This window comes from Harpia harpyja, chromosome 6 (genome assembly GCF_026419915.1).
Source record: "Harpia harpyja isolate bHarHar1 chromosome 6, bHarHar1 primary haplotype, whole genome shotgun sequence".
Classification (NCBI taxonomy): Eukaryota; Metazoa; Chordata; class Aves; order Accipitriformes; family Accipitridae; genus Harpia; species Harpia harpyja.
Genome location: NC_068945.1, coordinates 69,947,731 through 69,966,071, shown reverse-complemented (window position 1 = coordinate 69,966,071; position 18,341 = coordinate 69,947,731). Strand labels below are relative to the sequence as shown.

Here is an 18,341-nt window from a genome sequence, read left to right as displayed (position 1 = left end):
AGCCAAGCTGTGTCCTGTTTTTGAGTCTTAGTAGATTTATTCGGTTAGGAATGGGGTTTCTCTGCAGAGGTGCTGTTGAGCTTGGTCGCTCATGGCCCTCAGCGTGGTGTTTTCTCAGTCTCCGTTAGACGTCTGTCCGGGGCTCTCGGTCAGCACAGAGGCTCCTGCCGCCTTTCACAGACTTCTCCGTGGGGTTCACTAAGCCCGGCCCTGCAAAGGGTGACTCACACCTGCTGGCTGCTGTGCGTCCCTCTGCCCTACCCGTGGCACGTCCGAGGCACCTGCAAAGCAAACGCTGCGTGGGGTGGAGGGTCCTGTGGTCAGAAGCCTTGGGACCGGCTGCCGGCCCCAGCCGCTCAGGCAGACAAATCCCCTTACTGAGCATCTCAGAGTTCAGGTTCACTTCAGGCTGCTGTCTTTTCCCCCTCTTTGTACCCAGTTGAGTCCTTTTGGCTCTTGTGTGCCAGTTGCCGCTGTTGTGTGTACTGTTTTCTCTTCCCCCCCAGCTCTGTCACCGCTTCTTCCAGGAGGGGTTTGTCCTTGGCTGGGTTTGGTTCTCCAGAGACACTGGCACTCCTGGAGCCGACTCTTCAACTCTTTCTACCTGGTTATTGATTTTTGGCTTTTTGTCATCCTGGCTATCTGCTGTTCCTTTTAACACCCTCCGTAGGTGCTGGTTTGTCTCCTTCCCCTTTACTGGGTTGGAATCGTGGCCTTGCTGCCGCATGCCCTGATGGTGCCCAACCTGTGGTGTTGGCTGTGGGCCTGCCCCACACTTGTCCAACAGTATTTTCACAGAAGCGTGGTGCTACTGAAGAGATGGGGAGGTTCGCCCTTGTTTTCACAGTGTTGTGGTTTGTCTCTCTTCTGCTCCCCCAACCTCTTTAGTCTTTTCCAGCCCTTCCTTTCCTCTGGGAATCTGCTGGAGTGGGATCTGAGGTCGACCCAACTTGTCCTCCCCATCGCTGTGCACCTCCGCTTCTCTGCTCCCCTGACCCATTTGCTCCCATTTCTCTTTGCAGAACCTTTGCCTCCCTGGCAGCCCTAGCAGTGGGTTTGTTCCTGTTTCTCGCAGCAAGCCTCAGCCTAATTATTTTCTCTCCCACCAACCATGCGGGAGAGGGCTCATACCACAAACGCTTCTGGCATTCACCTAGTACCCACAGGAGGAAGCCCTGGATGCTTGCAGCCTCGTGGCCTTATGACTTGCATTATTATGCCAAAGCAAACACCGGGTTTTATTGTCTGCCAGCGGTTCATCCCTTACATCCTACATGGGTGCACTGTACCGCCCTGCCCGCACACCCAACAAGTCGTTTGCTTTCCTTGCTGCGTCTTATCCATCCCTGGGTCACTGCATGAGCACGAACCCTTATCTTGTGCAGTGCTCAGTAGCCACTGGCTCATCTTCCTATCACCTTGTAGCTCAACAGCCCAAACATCCTCCTTCAGGTATTATTCCTCTCAATGATGTATTTTTAGCTTTCCATTCCTCCCAAGGAGGTTAGACCATATATCCTGCAAACCACACCCGTTATCATTCTTTTTGCTTTCCTACCCAGGCTGCTACACACCATCCATTTTTCTCTCTACCTGCCTCGTCTTCTAACAGTCTTTTCTGTTCTGCCCTGTTCCTAAGTCCTGGTTCTCGTGCCTGCATTAAGAGCCTGGGAACTTGTCCCTGTCCTCCCCCAGCACCACCTGCACTGGGTTGCTGGTAACAACCAACTTTTAAATGGTTCTGAGCCCTCGCCCTGCTCCTCACCTCTATTTCTGGTGGTGCAGGAGTCCCAGTGGTCACCAAACAGCATGCCCAGCAGACATGCTGGAAGGAGCCACTGCCAAGTCAGTGCCCAGTCAGTCCACGCTCCCACCTCCCCTGTGCGGCAGTTTCCCCCCCCGTCACCCCACCACAGCCCTCGTGGGCTGTCACACACCTCTGCTCATCAGTACTTGAGCCCATCTCGGCACCATCTCCATCCCCAGCCCCAGCAGCTCTTGATGGCACGCCTGGCTCTTGCCCTGAGCTATTTTCCCTGGGCTGGAGGTCTCCAAATGCTCTTCACGTGTCCGTTTGTGCTAGCTGATGGTGTGATGGGGGTGAGCACGGCCCCGCCAACACCCCCTGAGGTTTTGTCTTTGCACGGGTGATGGTGCTTGAGCGCTCTCAGCCCCAGAAGTAGACGAGGTATGAACAAGCATTTGGGCTGATTTTTAACTTGTTGGAGGAGGCTGTGGGGCAGAATCATCCCCAGCCGTGGCTCCTTCATCCCCATTGACATGGCCTTGGCCACGAACCTTCCCCCAAGGCAGGAAGGAGGCATGAGCCGCCTGGCTCACCGCCTGTTTCTGTTACTTATCTAACAGCAGCAAAGCCCAGGAGCACCTCAACCATAATACCTTTATTTATAAGCACTTTCTCCCGAGCCCTCCGGAGGAATTTGGATTGCTCTCTGGCAGAAAGCGTAACACTGAAACAAGGCCAAATAAAACAGAAAAAAACCCACCACCTTCCCTGGGATAGTTGCAGTTGATGTTCAGTTGCTGGAAGCCCTTAGGGACTGCCAAATCATCTGCGTGCCACCAGCCTCCTCCCACAGCACCCGAATGCTCATGAACCTGCAAAGCCCTGGGGCTGCCAACAGCCGAGTCGTTTGTGGTGCAGAACAGGGGCATTCTTCTTCCAGAGAGCTCCTGTCCCATCTCCCGTGCAGCAACTGCTTGTGGGTTTGCTGTCTGCATGGTGCAGGCGGTGGGAAGTCGGGCTGCCTCCAGCAGTGAGGGGCTACGGGTGGACTTCCCACCGGGGCAGAGCCACTGCAGCCCCCCCACCGCGGTGGGAAACCTGCCCGGTGCTGCCTGCGCCTCGCTCAAACCTTTCCAGGCACAAAGGGCCGTGTCCAGAGAGATCCTGCCCGGCTACGGACAGGCTGCGGGGAACTGCCGGGGATGTGCAAATCCTGCCGAGGTGTTGGGAAGCCCGGAGTCAGCGGGATGAGGTGACAGCCTAGGGAACGGCCCCCAGGGACTCGTCATAGAAAGCCTTGAGGCCCCGGTGATGCTGCAGGGAGGGTCTCTTGCCCGCTGCCTCCTGACGGAAGTTTTGCCTCAGCCAGCCGTAGACCAAACTGTGCAAGAAGCCCTGGAGGGAGACGGTCAGGGCCTGCGAGAGAGAGAGGGCAGCGGCAAGCGCTGCCTTTACTTGCCCCATGGCCACCTGGTGCCGCAAACCCCATCGCCCTCTCCACACCGGAGAGGAGCCGCCCGGGATCAGCCCGTGTGAACGCACGGGCAGGGTGCCGCAGGGACACAGGAGGTGGCTTTCCTCTTGGTGTGGTCAACTAAGACAAGGGAAACACCTGGGCAGACCTGAGGAGTGAAACACCAACCACCAAACCAGGGGGAAGAGCCCCGGCAGAGCCCGGCTGCCACCAGCAACCCGGGGCTTTTGCCCCGGGTGGCACCAGGTCCTGGGGTTGGCAGCACCCGCAGAGGTCATCCTGCCCAGGAGGGGCATCGCCGTGGTCAGTGGGGACCGGTGTGCTCCTGCTGCCCTCGCCGGGCTCCCACAGCCCTGCCACTGCGGCACGGGGACAGCACAGCTCTCCCCCACCCCATCACCGCTCACACATCTGATGGGGACAAATGTCCCCGCTCTGGAGCCCAGGAAACAGGTTTTTACTTACTGTAGCAACGTAGAGGAAAAAGACCGAGGCAGGTTTGATGCTGGTGAAGGAGAGGAGGGTGAGGAGGAAGGCTGCGGATGGAAGACAAAAGGACACTCCTTGGTCTTCCTCTCTCTGATAATGCTTCATGTGGAGTTTCCCTCTCCAAGTGGCAAATGCCCTTCCCCTGTCACAGCCTATTTCCCATGGCACAGGGGTCTATGCAGGACAAGCACATATGTGTACAACGAGGTCCTTCCCAACGCGCGGCCCAAGGACCTTGGGAAACTCATTGCCACAGGTTTCTGTAAGGCTGAAAGCGTAAACGGGCCCCCAAAGGCATGAGATATTGCTGAAAAGCAGGTCCATCAAACACGATTCACCCTCCAGCTCAGGAAATGCCCCTGGAAAAACCTGTCATCGTAAGAGCAGGGTGGGCTAAACCAGCCGCCGGTTGGACTCGACAGCAGTGATCGGGGCTGGCTGTCCTCTCATTCTGGGTCTGCCCGGCCACGGAGTCCTACAGACACCTGGAGGCTTTGCAGTTATTCAGCCTAAGCCTCTTGTCTTTAGACCTGGGTGCTGCCTCAGCCCGGGAATAAAGGGGCTGGAGCAGGAGTTGCGGTGGCTCGCGCCTGCCAGGGCTGTGGGAGCTGTGGGGCATCCCCACTCTGACTTGCCTGGCGCCCAGCAGAGCAGGAAAACCAGCTGGAAGTAGTGAGAGACTTTGCTGACGCTGCGGATGCTTCTGCCCGCAAAGCCATCCTTCTCCAGGGTCAGCAAGGGCGCCGCGGCATTCCTCCGGCACCAGAGCTTCACCCTGCGGTACAGGAGCTGGACGGCGGGGATCGGCGTCAGCCGGGGCACGCTGGCTGCTGCGGCCATTCCCTGTGCTCGCCCCGCTGCACCGCGCCGTGCCGCTGGCTTACCGTGCAGCAGCTGAGCACCAGCAGCAGGTACAAGAAGAAGACGATTTTCCCCTCCAGGCCCACGTCCTTCCTACCTACGTACTGAGAGGGATTGGGAAATCAGCGGGGCCACGGGCCAGCTCTGCCCCGAGCGGCTCCTTCCACAGAGGCAGGGCTGAGCCGTGCCACAAGCCCCACGGCGTGGGAACAGCCACCACTGGGGCACTGCCGGAGCTGGGAGCTGCCCCTGTGCCTCTGCTCGAGCAGGGACACTCCTGCCCCGTCCCTCCGGCAGCATCTGCCCACGCGCCGCAGACCCGCTGCCTTCCAAGCCCAGCCGCCCTCGGCAGCGTTGGGCAGCGGTGTCTGCTAGACGGGCAAAGGCAACGGTGGGAGGGACGGGCACCCGGCAGCGCTCACCTCGTAGCAGATATCCTGGGCATGGTGGACGAGGAGCAGGCAGCTGAAAGGACAGAGGATGCTGGTGGTGGTCCCCTAACCCCCCCCCACCCCAAAGCCTTCACCACCCGGCGGTGTCCCTTGCGCGCCTTGCAGGGGCAGCAGCACGCCCAAGCCCATGGGGAAGGGAGAGGGGTGCCCCCCCCCCAGCTCCCCCCTCGGGGTCAGGGTGGTGGGCCGGCGGTGTACCTGGAGCAGTAAAGGCTGTAGGTCTCGTGCGAGCGGTTGCCTTTCCACGGCACGACGGGTCTTGGCGCGATGTCGGTCAGGGAGGTGCCACGGGCGATCAGCTGTCCCAGGAGCGTGAGTGCCGGCACCAGCCTTGCAGGGAGAGGTGGAGGTGAGCGCATCCATCCCGTCCTGGGCAGAGCCGGGAGGGTGGGCGCCGTGCCGCAGCCCGGCTCAGGGTGGAGAGGGGCTCGGGGCCGGCGGCTGGCACGTACCAGGCCAGGATGTAGGGCAGCCCCTGCCATGCGCTCTCCAGGCACCCGCTCCTCTCCTGCAGGGGGGAAACCGCCGGTGACCCCGGGGCTGCGGGTCTCGCAGCAGCTCGAGGCTCCAGCCCCGCTCCGCCGGGATGCAGGGCAAGCCACTAACACCCCAGGGAATGGGGCTGCCCTCGGATCCCCTCGCTGCTCCCCGGGTCCTCGCCAGGCCGGAGCAGCCGCATGTGCAAAGGACGATGCCCGGCCGCACCATGGCTGGTGGCCACTGACCTGCAGAGCTGCCACGTGCCAGGCTCTCCAGCCGCGGACGGTGCGGTAGGCTTCGTACGCATAGACAACAACCATCAGGAACGAGACCGCGTAGAAGGTCTGGGAGAGGAGAGGGAGAGCGGGCTCCTGCTGTGCCCAGCACCCCAAAGGCACCTTCCCCCTCCCCTCCTCGTGCTCTGCACCCCGACATCCCGCTGTCCCCCAGCAGAGCTGTGCCAGGAGCAGCCGCACGACAAGGGAGCCGCTCTCTGAGACACGCAGCACCAAGAGCAAACGGCTTCGTGCCGTCACTGCGCCCACCCCGGGGAGGGGGACCGGCTGGCCGGTGGCTTTATCAGGGCAGGAGGGAAGTGGCAGGCAGGAGCCGCAGGCGCTGGGTAAGTTTGGGCATGAAGGGGAGAACACGTCTGCACCGGGGAGAGCCATGCCCTGCTTTGCTCCGGCGCATGTGAGCGGCTGCGTTTGGGTTTGCCATCCCGGCGGTGGTGGCAGGGCACGGCGCGGGCAAGAGGGATGCTGCCGGCGGGGGGGGAACGCAGCACTCGCCTCACGGGGGCTGGGGAGAAACACTGGTCATGTTTCCCCAGGGAATCAGTCTTGGTGGCTCAGGACAGTGACGGGGGAACAGGAGCCATTTGTCGGTAGGAGAAATAGTTCCCCAGCCCGGGGCTTCCCTGGGGACACTCCAGCCCGCAGACGGGTCTCAGCTGTTCCCAGGGGTATCGGAGGAGATGCCCACCTCCCGGTGCCACCCCACGGCGCGAGCCGACCCCCCCCCTACCGTGGCCAGCATCAGTCCGTAGGGGCAGGCAGCGTACGCCGGGATGAAGAGCGGGGCTGGCAGCAGCTGGATGGTGGCTGTGCTCAGCAGCACAGCGGCGGCCAGGAAATCTGCCAGGGCGAGGAGGAAAAGGGGGCGAAGCTGGGGGACGGGACACAGCGTTAGCTCTGGCTGGCAGCGTCACGCCGGTGGCAGCAGCTTCTCCCTGGCTCGGCAGAGCTGCCACGGCCACGTCCCTCCCCAGGCCGGCCGGGAGCAGAGTTGGGACCGGCTGCTCTCCGGGGAGGCTGGTGCGAGCATCCTGCATCTCCTGCCCCGCTCCAGTCCCGCTGTGCATTAAACCCAGCAGCAGCGGTGCTGGCCCGGCTCTGCCTCGGGCTTAGCTGGGGCCAAAACCCGTCCCTGTGCCCCTGGGAGCCAGCGGCACTCACCTGGATGTGGCAGCATCGCCTCTGCCGGGAGGTGACAGCGAGGACCGATCCACTGCCCAGGAGGCTGGAAGAGACGGGGCTGGCGGTTAATGTCCTGGCGGAGCAGAGCTGTTGGTGCCCCAGCACGGTGGCTTCCCAACGAACCCATCCTGGTGGGGATCCTGTGCTCAGCCTCCTCCGAGATGGAAAGGGGCTGGCACGGGTATGGGGGGTGTGGGGGGGGTGTGGGGGGTCCCCTCCCTACAAAGGCAACGGGATGGGGCAGAGACCCGGGTTGGTGCGAGGCCAGTTCCCACACCCCAGGTTTGGGGACCGAGGGGGCTGCGGGTAAGACAAGAGGCCACGTGCAGGCAGGGCTACGGCTGCTGCCTCCCCCCCCTCCCCAGCACCGAAGGGCCGGGGGGGCAGAACCCACCTCAGCAGTGAGGCCGGCAGGTAGATGCACGTCAGCACGAAGACCTGAGGGAGAGAGATGGCGAGGAGCGCGGGCTCAGGCGTCCTGCAGCGGGGCCACCGCGGGACCCTCAGCTGCCCCACGGACGTGGACCCCCAGACACGGCCGGATTTGTTCCCACAGGCATCCCTGGCCGAAGCAGCGGTGGGCGGCCGGTGCCCCCGTGTCACAGAAGAGCAGAAGCAAAAAAGGCATCTTCCCCGAGAGGTTGTGCCGGGGGGGCTGGAGCCCTTCGCTGGTGGTGGGCAAAGTGGAGGGGCCAGCGGCCGGTTCCTCGCCAGCCCTGCGGTGCTGCCGCATGGGACAAGCCCCTCGGCGGCGGCTGCACGAAGGGGTTTCCCTGCTGCGTCCTCCTGAGCTTGCCTCACCGCAGCACCTGGGTTTCCTTCGCTTGGGGCTGGGGAGCGCCGAAGAAGCCGCGTCCCGCTCCGGGCTTGCGCTGCTGAGAGCGGTTCCCAGCCAGCGCGGCGTGGGGCTGCCGCGGAGGAACCGGCGAGACTGCCGGAGCCGGATGGCTCCCAGGGCCCGGTGAGTCACGCCGAGACAGCGGAGCAGGAGCAATCGCCCCCGAGTCCTGGGCTGGGCAGCTGGGACCCCTTTGCTGGTCGCCTTTTGCAGCAACCCCGCAGCGCTGTCCCCCCATCTCCGGCGTGGGGGAACCCCCCCTTGGCCAGGGAACCGTGGGGGAGGCCTGAACAGGGTCTGCAGCGTTTGGCAGCGTCTTTCCCAGGTCTCTGCAGAGGGTTTCCCGCACACACGAGCCTTTACCTGGTTATCCGAGAGAGCCGACGGGTGTTCCTCTTCGTTCGCCATGGCCGGGCAGCTGGGAGCCGAGAGCTTTCCCAGCTCTTCTCTGCACAGCCTGGGGACGGGTCGGCAGCCGGCAGCGCTCGAAAGGCTGGCACCGGAGCAGTTGCCGGCTGGGCTCGCTCCACACTCCGTCTGCAGGGACACGGCCGCAGCTCTGCCTGCACAGCGCAGCCAGAGGAACCTGCCCGGCCGGGGCAGCAGGAGCTTCCCCACAGACATGCAGGCTGCTACGTGCAAGCCCTGCAAGCAGGGAGGGGATCAGCCCCTCGTGCTTGCAGAACCCAAGCAAACGCATGGCAACCTCCTTCGCACCTCCCTCTTGCACGCTGGGGAGTGAGAACGCAAGCAAGAGACGCAGCTCCCCGTCGGCGCCGCGGTTGCAGACGTGAGCAGACGTGGCCCTTCTCCATCCCCTTCGCCTCCCGGCTGCTTTGGCCGCCTGCTGCAAAGCGGCGTGCGCAGGCAGCGACAGGCGTCCCCACATCTGCTGCTACAGGGGCGGGCAGACTTCTCCTTGCTAAGAGGGAAAACCGAGGCACGGGAAAAGGGTCAGCGGGGCAAAAGAAGCCCGCGCAAGGTGAGCCCCAGAGCCCAGTGCCCCAGCCAGCCCTGAGACCGCAGACTATGCCAGCGTGCTGCGGGGGGGCCGCTCTGCCAACACCGGGAGACCGGGCACGAGCAGGGACGGGGTGACAGGAGGGCTCGGTGCAGCTGCCTCTGCAGGATGCGGCCACGACGCAGTCCCGCCAGTTGCTTGCAGCGGGAAGCTCTGGGAGGGAAAGGCCACGCAGGCACAGCAGTCACTGCCGAGAGCACCAGAAAGGCTGCTGGAGGGAAGAGAGGTGCCAGCCGGGACAGCCACCCCCCCCACAGGCTGCCACCACATCGGGGAGGGCAACTGCGGCCGTTTCCTGATGTTCCCCGATGACCTAACAGCAAAGAACAGGTCAAACTCGCAAGCCAAAAAAATTTAGTTTTTTACACCTGTTCAAGCAGTTTTTCCAAGACCAGAGAACGAGGACACCACAGCCGGGCTGTGCCGTCACCAGCCAGGGCTGGTGGCTCTGGCAGACCCCAGCACCCTGGGCAAGAAGCCCTGCAATCCGGGAAAGTGCAGCAGCACCAAGCCCGGCTGGTTGCGGCAGCGTGCCGAGGCAGGCTGGGGGCAAAGCGCTGCATAAGCACATGCCAGCAGCCAGCCCACGCGCTGCTCCCCACTTAAACCACAGGTCACCAAACAGCAAGCAGAGTTATGCTTCAGGTTTTTTTTTTTACTTTTATTTCAGCGGTATTGGCTGAGTGAAGAGAGGAATGATGGGGAATGTCTGAGGGATGGAGAAGGAGTAGGGAGAGGGGCTGGAGCGGAACAGAGAAAGGAATTGCACTGGGTGAGCTGCACAAGGTTGACAGCAATGCAGAGGACCTTGCTTTGGCAGCTCCTGGAGATGTTCCCCCACAGCTGCCTCCTTTGTAGCCGCTCCTTTTTTCCTCCATCAGGTGAGGAAATGCTCCTTAAACCCAGCTGGTCACTGAACAGTGGCTCCGCGTGGTCCCAGCTGGACCCCCTTTTGTTCCCCTCCTCACCATCACTGTCAACTGCTGCAACCTGCCCTCCGGCCAGTCTCTCTCCAGCTTGGCTGGCAATTTTTCCTGCCCAGGACCAGCAGAGGAATGCAGACCTGTGGGTGTGGAAGAGGCATCTCACAGTGGTCATGGGACAGCGGAGTCAGTCCTGCTGCATCTGACAACCATCACAAAACCCACCACCACTTGGGATCTATTCTACATTACTTCATTCTCCAGGCAGAGGCTCTTCCAGAAGCGCATGAGGCAAAGGGAGAACCGGGATCCTCTCTCAGCCTGTGCAGCGAAGCCGAAGCAGGAGGAAGCATCATCACCCTCAGGCGTTGTGGGAATGGCTCCTGCTGCTGCAGGGTAAGATTTTAAGCAATCCCTGTGGTTTCAGAGGCACCACTTAATTCAATCTTTCCAAACTGGGACCAGAGACCGGGCTCTTCTCAGCAGACCCCTTGGCTGAGCCAACACTCCGCATCATTGAGAAGTGTTTCAAAGTCGAGGAGCCCAAGACCAAGCACTCCCTGGAACAAACTCTCCAATTTCTACCTAGATGCCTCCATCGGAGCAGCACATGGATCCTGCGTGGCACCAACTGCCGATGCTCTCTCCTCCTCCTCTCGCGAGGAAGTGCCGACTGCTTGGCTTTGTCAGACCCTCCCAAGACCTCCAGCAGGCACAGGTTCCGCCTGGGGCTTATTTTCCCTGAGGATTTTTTGAGGAGAAATTGGCACCAAGGGTTGCATTAGCTGGAGCACTGCCCTTGCCTTCAGCAAGGTGGGATTTGTGGAGTGGACTCCAGCGAGCTCGGCCACTGACAGGACAAGGACCGCCGGCACAGCACCGAGATGGGAAAGGACTCCGTCCTGCTCAGCTGCTAAAGCTCTCCATCCATCCCGGGCACTTGAATTGCAGAGGCACTCGCAGCCTCTGGCTTCCCTGTGCCGAGATGTGTGCTGGCTGGGGAGCCCCGCTCAGCTCCCGCGGCCTCTCAGAGCCCACTTCCTCTGCGAGAAAAACAGCGTGCGCCGTGCTGGCCTCATCACGTGTGCCGGGGAACGCTCGGGTAAAAAAAAACCAGCAGCGGCCACAAAGCTGCAGCCGTGCAAAGACCGTGCACTCAAGAGCGAGCAGCGCATACCCAGCGCTGAGCAGCGGGGCTCGTCGGACTGGAGCGGCAATGGCTCATCAACCCGGCCGAGCCGGCGTGAGCTGCCAAAGGCACCGGCGCTGCCCAGAGACACAGCAGCTCCCTCCCAAAGAGCTGCCCAGGTTGCGCGGTGCACCAAGGCCTCCCCGGGCAGCACGACATCAAGAGCTGCTAAATCAACCTGTTTGTTAACTCGGCTCCCGGACTCGTGAGAGACCTGGGCGTTGTTAAAACAAGACTTAACACCCGTGTTTACAAACACTTTCCCTGTACTCTGGGACTGGGAAGTTGTGCTTTAGTAGCCAAGCTTTAATTAAAAACAAAGCAGGTGCATGAAAACAAAACTCAAGTGAGATTTTGCCTACGCAGATGAGAAAGCTCTAGAAGCTTCAGTAAAAGCACAGCTGGGAGTAGCCAGTTCTCACGGCTGCAGGCAACCACCCAACATCTCTGGAAGCAAAACGTCCCTCCCTGGTTTTAAGAGAGTAGTGACCATTTAAATATTAGCACAAGCACTTCCTGATGGGCGCTTTTCCAGGAGATCCAGCCAGCACATCTCTTCCGGCCTCACAGAGATGCTCCTTCCCATTTTGAATAACTTAATGCCAACAGGCAGCATTGGGGACACAACAGCTGGCACGCTTATTTTTTTTCTCCTGACCTTATATACCCTTCACTACAGAAAGCACCTGCACTCTGCCCCGGACCTCAGGAGCAGTTCCACTGCAGCAGACGACGTTCTGGACAGAAAAACCCACCCTGCTGACCCCACAGAGCCTCTCCCACCTGTGAAGCCTGAAGCCCCGGTGCGAGCCGCCCTAAGATACAGCATTGTCCCCCCCAGTCGCGCGGACCAGCCAGGACCCAGGCTCGGCTGCGGTTGCTGAGCCCTCTCATGTCACTCGCTGCTTTCCTTGTGTGTCGCTTTTCAGAGCCAGGTGCCATCCCAGGGAAGCAGGCCCTGGCAGCGCCGGGGGTGGCTGCAGCGGGAGGGATGCTGCACCCTTGGGTGCCTGTCCCTGGGGACTGGGCAACCAGTGGGTGCCCTCTAGTGGCCCCAGCACCCAGGGGATCAGCTGGGGAGATCCCCAGGGACCCAGTCTGTCCCTCCAGACAGGTGGCTGCTTCCCTTGTCTCAACCATCAACCTGGCAGGAGAGAGACGGAAGGCAAAGGGAAGGCAACAGGGTAAAGCCAGCCGCTGCCCTAGCCCTTCAACCGGTGAAAACATGGGCTCTGGGGGTGAAACAGCGCGTTCCCCTTCTCCAGCCTGTCGGCTCTCAAGCACAGAGCAAAAACAACAACAGGAAAGTCAGGTTCCTGCCACGGCAGAGGGGAGAGGAGTTTGCTCGTGCCAGCGCTGGCCACGCACCAAGCCTGCCAGCTGCCCTCCTCGGCCCGGGGGGCAAGAGCAGGCAGCTCCCCCAGCATGCTCACAGCTGTACGCCGCAGCTCTCCCGAGGCCCCAACCCTTCTCACGCAGTCCACTAATATTCAAAACACATGCTCTGGTTTTAGTCTCGCAACCGTTCATAAAATGCCTAATACAGCCATCTTCCCAGCGAGCCAGGGCTTTCAGCTCTGTCCTTCTGGGTCTAAGCAGTCAGGAGCCGGCAGATCCGGAGCACAACTGCAAAACACAGGAATGCCAGCAGGGAGCTTACAGCAGTCTACCAAAGCCAGAGGTGTTTCAAAATGTTTTGGCTTCTTTCCTGCCATGCTCACCAATTTGCAAGGAAGTTACGCAAGAACTTCAAGGTCTATGCAGCAACCGGCCAGGCCTTCGTCCTCACAGTGTTTACCGCAAGCTGAGGGCACACACTGCCCCCAGAGCTGTTATCTTCTGCCCCTCACTGCTGCTTGCTTCTTTTATCCCAGCAGGAGCAACGCCTTGCTGCCAAAAACAACATTGCAGAACATCAAAACTTCACTGAAACTCCCAAATGCTCAGAAAATGACTGCTGAAGGGTCAGTGTGCCTATTTCAGCCTCTCCTCTGTTTGCTTTCTGCAACACCCTGGTTCCCATCCCAAACAGGGTCAGAAAGCTCAGATACCTGCTCTAAAAGAACTGCTACATAGCACCCGCTGGTTTGACACTGGTGGGGAACCACTGCTTGCACCACTGCAGTTACAAGGGTTCAAACTTAAATACTTAGGATATCTTTTCTCCTTCCTGGGAAACACCGATAACTGCAGAGAGAATCCCTGGTCAGTAATGAGAGCACACCATAACATGCTGCACCATCTGAACAGTCCCCAGTGCTATGGGGAGTTGCTATATCCACTGGTATAAATTTGGCTCCAGGTAAAAAAAACCTTATAAGAAATTGCTCAAGATTTTCTGCATTTGGATGATGCTGGTAGTTAAGACTCATCCTTCTCGCAGGCGTGTTAAGTGCTTCCCCCCCCCCTTTAAATCTTTTGAGTCACAAGCCTGTCTGGTGTTTGAAGATACAAGCAAGTTCCACTCTAATAGGGCTTCTCACCCTACGCCTGACAGGTAGGGATTTTCTTAAAATTGTGTTTAAAAAAGCATCAGTATCTTCCTTTTTTTTTTTTAAATCAAGTTCCAACTCAGAGCAAATTCTCACACCAGAGAGCAAGAGAGCACTGTATTCCTACTGGAATAGTTGGCACAATTCTGCTTTAAATTAGTGCTAAGAGCACTAGTTTAAGCCCAATTCTTTGCTGAAAGCTCCCTGCTCCATCACAGGGCTGGAAAGAGGTTACACCACAAGTGAAGTGGTCTTAGTTAATAATCAGAAAAGTGTTACTATGCAAAAGCAGTTAGGAATAAAAGCTACCATCTCATCTCTTCCCAGAAAGCCACCAGCTGCTGTAAGCTGACTGTTTTGTAATAGTTTGCTTTTCTTCTGGGCTGAAATGCAGAATAGTCAATATGGCAGTCAGCGTCTGCTGGCGACCAAGAGAATCTGGCAGTGTCAAAAACCTATAGACGATGTTCTTGAGGTATTCCAGGTTGGCTCCCTCTCTGCTCTTATCTCTGAAGTTCTTCTCGATTTCGCTTTGAAGTGCGGATATCTCCTCCCGGTGCTTCTCCTCCTCAACCAAGATTTTTTCCTGGAGCTGGTGAACTTGCACTTCCAGCTTGTGCTTCTGCTTCCTCAGCGCTACAATTTCCACTTCTTTGCGAGCCAGCTGCTCTGCATACAAGAAGAAGGTAGGCTCACTGGTGGTGGAGAGATGAAGAGCCTGGGGGAGAATCTCTGAGGAATCATTACCTGGTGAGTCATTGCTAGTAATGTCAGTCCCTGACACTAGGTAGTTTTTGGATCCTTGAAGCCCGTAAGGCAACGTGACAGCTCTCAGCTGCTCCAGCTCTTGGTCCTTTTCTGCCAGCACCGCCAGGGCTCGGTCCCGCTGTTTGTGCATCTCCTCCTCCAGCTTCAGCGCCCGTTCCCTGTAGTCCAGCTGGCATCGCTCTAATTCCTGCCTGTGAATTTGCTGCAGCTGGGACAACTCTTGCTTCTTGGCTTCCATGTCTTGCTGGTGCTGCTTCTCCATTTCATCAGAGGACAGCTGAAGCACCACGTATTTCTCTTTCAGGTCAGCCAGCTGCTCTTGAGCTTCCTCCAGTTCTTTAGCCAGATTGCCATCTTTGGCCGACTTGTTCTTGAGAACCACTTGTGCCCTCATCTTGTACCTTTCAAACTCTTCCTTCAGCTGCTTCAGCTCCTGCTGATAGTACAAAGCAGTGGCCTTCTCGCCATCCCCAGCCTCAGTGCCCTTTGGCAGCTCCAGCTCACACAGCTTCTCGATGTCCAGAGCGGGTTGACTCTTCTTAGCTGCTGCCTGCAAGAGCTTTTTCAGCTTCTCCATTTTATCCTTTAGAACATTAACATCAAGATTGGCTTCTTCTATGTGAATATCAACAGGTGACCGGCTGGAGGCAGCGATGGCCAGGGTTTTGTTCTCCAGGTCCAACTGTACGATGCGGTCCTTTAGCTTCTGAATGATCACTTGGTCTTTCTGCTTGGCTTTTTCGTAAGTGCCAAGTAGTTCTGACACTTCGGAGACTTGGCCCTCCAAGTCAGCCACTCGCTGCTCCTCCATCTGGGCGTGCTGGTGGAGCTGCTCCTCTGCCTGTGCAGTCTGAAAGCAGAGAGACACAGCAGGGTTAGATTAGCTCAACTCTCTGGGCAGGAGGTCTGCGGTTTACACGGGGGCTTAATTCTGCTCTGCTGAACTCCAAACAAGTGCGGGGCCATCCTTTCGCCTAGAATCCCATACAAACCACAACACTGACTTGCCTTTTTGGATATTTGTTTATTTGGGAATAACCCAAAAGCATTTCTGCTTTTGTTCCCTGCTCTGCAGAGTTCCTGTCACCAGCGTTATCTGTGTTGCTGTAGGTGTGCGGGGGGTGGGAAGCAGCAAACCCACGTCACAATCTGCTACAGGATTTTTTTAAAATGTGCGTGTGCTCTAAAGCTTTCACACATCTAACTGCAATTTACCTAAATCCTATATTTTGTTGCACCAATATTAATATAATTCAGTAGTTTCTGAGTACCTACAACAAACACCTGGTGTTCACAGTTTTTACAGCTATCGAAATCCAACTGACTCAACAGTCACCACTGTGAACTAAGACACAGCCGAAGTCAGGTCACCTTCACCTCTGTCAGAGAGAAGCTGTTAGAGGTCACTTCCAAAAAAAAAAGAAAAAGGCAAACTGCATTAAACCAGCCTGATGCTTCAGATTAGAAAGAAAACTTGTTCCAGAGTGCAAGGAGATGAGGAAGATCCCATTCCAGAGTGTTTCCAGATGCAAATTTGGTAACTGGTGCCAAACCCCCGATGCCAACCCCTGAGCACGTTGCCCCACAACCTGCAGAGTTACACAGGTTCCTCTTTTCCACCACATCCCTCTTTCTAGCTCTTCCCCCTGCATGCACACAGGCTAGAGCCTCCCTCCTGTATTTTACTTTCTTCTTTCCCTAGAGCACTCCAAGTTTCACTGAAGAAGGTTAGTTTTTATGAGCTCCTGTAATTGTACCTTGTATTGCACTTACATACAAGACAAGACACACTCATTGCCATAGTGGGGCAGCGGAAACGTATCTCCTCCCAAGCTCGGCCACTGTCACACCAGAGGGTAACGTGTTCAGAACCAAATGACACTGTGGAGGAGTCACCGTGTAATCACCTCAAAGGTTGCTCCCAAATCCAAAGGTCACCACCCCCTGATTAATGACTTATACGCTGTATCACAAACAGCTTTTATTCTCCTCTGGGACTATCATCCCATCAATCAAAGCCATGATACTTTCATCTATTTCAAACCTCTTGGACTCTGCAGGACTGGGAAGGAGAATTTGTGCTCCTCCAGCCTCAAACCCTGCTCCAATCGCTGCCGATACATCCCACAGAGTGAGCTGCTCCAGGGCCCATACAAGGCATTACCTTCTTCATCTCTTGTAACAGCTGCACTTGGAAGTGGTTCTTAAGGCTGGCCATCTCCTCCTGCAGGTCCTGTATCCGGGGGTCTGGCTTGTTGTTCTCCTCCTGAACAGCTTGCAGCTCTCTCTTCAAGTCTTCTACCTCCTGGCTCAGCTGCTTGATCTGCAGCTCATACCCCTCGGCACGGTCAGCCATGCACACCCTCCCGGCCAACGCCTCCCTGGTCTCCTCCAGCTTCAGCTCTGCATCCTGGCGCAGAGTCCTCTCACTCTGCAGCAGCTTCTGTAGCTCTCGCAGCATAACAGCATGGTCACTCTGTTCCTGGGCTCGGTCGTGCTGCTGCGTGATCAGGCGGGCTTTGGTCTCGGCTAGCTGTTCCTGGACAGACTTCAGCTCCATCTCCAACTTCTTGGTCTCGTCCTCTGCTTTCTTAATGGCATCATCCAGGTCCTGCTTCATCTTCTTCTTGTCTGCTTGGTACGAGGCTTCCATGCGGGACTTCTCCTGCGTGACTGTTGACAGAGCGCTGGTCAAAGTGGCCAGCTGGGTCTTCAGCTGGAGCACTCTTTTATCAGCCTCACCAGCAGCAGATGACACATCCCCACTGCTCGTGCTGATGCCACTCTCTGAACCACTCGTCTCTTCTGATTTAAGAGAGGAAGCAGCGGCCGTGGGCTTATCATCCTCAGGCCCTGGTTCACCCTTGGTACTGGCCAGACTGGCAGCAATGTCTGCACTGGTAGCTGTCCCCACGCTATCTTCGCTGTGAACTGAGCTCCTGTCATCAGCAGAATCGGCAAAGGAGGAGCTGGAGCTAGCCACAGACGCAGGCTGAGCACTGCTCAAGCCAACATCTGCCTCATGAGACACGGACAACACTTTCAAGCTGGCTTCCAACGCCTCCTTCTCTTTGAGTAGGCTCTTGTAGGCTCTGACGACATCCTTCAGCCGAACCTGGTACTGAAGAAGCTGCTTCTTCTGTGATTCGATAGTCTCCAGAAGATCTTTTTTACTTGGGCCACCGCCAAAGTTCATGCCAAACTTCTCCATGATTCATACAACCTGAAAGGAGAAAAACAGCACAAAGGCTAAACGAGCAGCAGAGACACGTTTGCGATGGGCAGGAGCAGGCAGCTAAGCGGGACCACCACCCTGAACTCCCCCAGGACACCACGCAGTTAACGACTCTGCAACGCATCTGTCACCGTGCACAGAACCCTGCGCAGGTCCTGCTCCGAGGGGAAACTCCTGCTATGACTCGGATGCCTCAAGCGCCTCAGCCAGAACCAGAGGGAACGCTTTAACGCTTCGTACAGCGATACGCGCCGCTGCAGCCGCTCCCCCTCAGGTCAGTCAGGGGGGCTTATGCCTCTAAATGGCTCCATTTTTCCTTTTCAAGAGAAACAGCCCCTTTGCCTGTCGCTTGCCAGCACAGCTGCCGGCCGTGAAGGTAATCCAACCGCTGCCAGCTCTGGGTGGGGGGCCCCAGCTCTCGGGGGTCCCCACGGCAGAAGGCCATGGCGGGGGGAATGTGGGGGGGGGGGGGCTCTTCCACTGCAGAGGACCTGCCACGGCGGGGTGGGCTGTCAGCACCAGGTGGCCGGAGAAGTCACGGGAGGGGAGTACGGCCGGGTGGGACGGTGACACGAGTGGGTGGGTGGGGGGGTCAGCTTTGGGGGAAGGGACCGGGGGCAGCCGCTGGGGGGGGGCTGCGATGCTGCGGCAGAGGGGCCGCAGGGCTGGAGCAGAGGGGACGTGGAGGGCAGGAGAGACTGCAGAGCCGTGGGGGGGGGTCACGGGTGTCCGTTGGGGTCCCGCGGAGGGATGGGGGGGGGGTGTCCCGTCTCCAGGGCAACCCCCGCGCCGCCGCAGGCCTTACCTCCGCTCCGGCACCCGCGGCGCACGCCACTTCCGCCCGACGCGGCGCGCACTGCGCATGCGCCTCCGCCGGGCAGCGCTGCGGGGCGG

General features: G+C 58.4%; 2 protein-coding genes across 4 annotated transcripts; both read right to left on the bottom strand.

Annotated features, from left to right (window-relative positions):
- Positions 1-11: 11 nt before the first annotated feature.
- Positions 12-9,536, bottom strand: LOC128142734 (uncharacterized). 3 transcript variants are annotated; one of them, XM_052789038.1, is made up of 12 exons: positions 8,183-9,536; positions 7,376-7,419; positions 6,961-7,024; positions 6,530-6,670; positions 5,749-5,847; positions 5,476-5,531; positions 5,222-5,353; positions 4,994-5,036; positions 4,595-4,675; positions 4,346-4,499; positions 3,687-3,757; positions 12-3,163 (listed from the first exon to the last, which is right to left on the bottom strand). In XM_052789038.1, the coding sequence occupies exons 1-12, from the start codon at positions 8,441-8,443 to the stop codon at positions 3,008-3,010; spliced, it is 1,302 nt and encodes a 433-aa protein (XP_052644998.1). In that variant the 5' UTR covers positions 8,444-9,536; the 3' UTR covers positions 12-3,007. The 3 variants fall into 3 exon arrangements, with proteins under 3 accessions (XP_052644998.1, XP_052645000.1, XP_052644999.1); XM_052789040.1 differs by having other exon boundaries at positions 6,530-6,639; XM_052789039.1 differs by lacking the exon at positions 8,183-9,536 and having other exon boundaries at positions 6,530-6,639; positions 7,376-7,542.
- A 3,997-nt stretch (positions 9,537-13,533) lies between these two features.
- Positions 13,534-18,295, bottom strand: GCC1 (GRIP and coiled-coil domain containing 1). The gene is made up of 3 exons (XM_052789035.1): positions 18,253-18,295; positions 16,377-17,435; positions 13,534-15,062 (listed from the first exon to the last, which is right to left on the bottom strand). Exons 2-3 carry the CDS (start codon positions 17,421-17,423, stop codon positions 13,758-13,760), a joined length of 2,352 nt encoding a protein of 783 aa, XP_052644995.1. The 5' UTR covers positions 17,424-17,435; positions 18,253-18,295; the 3' UTR covers positions 13,534-13,757.
- Positions 18,296-18,341: the final 46 nt, after the last annotated feature.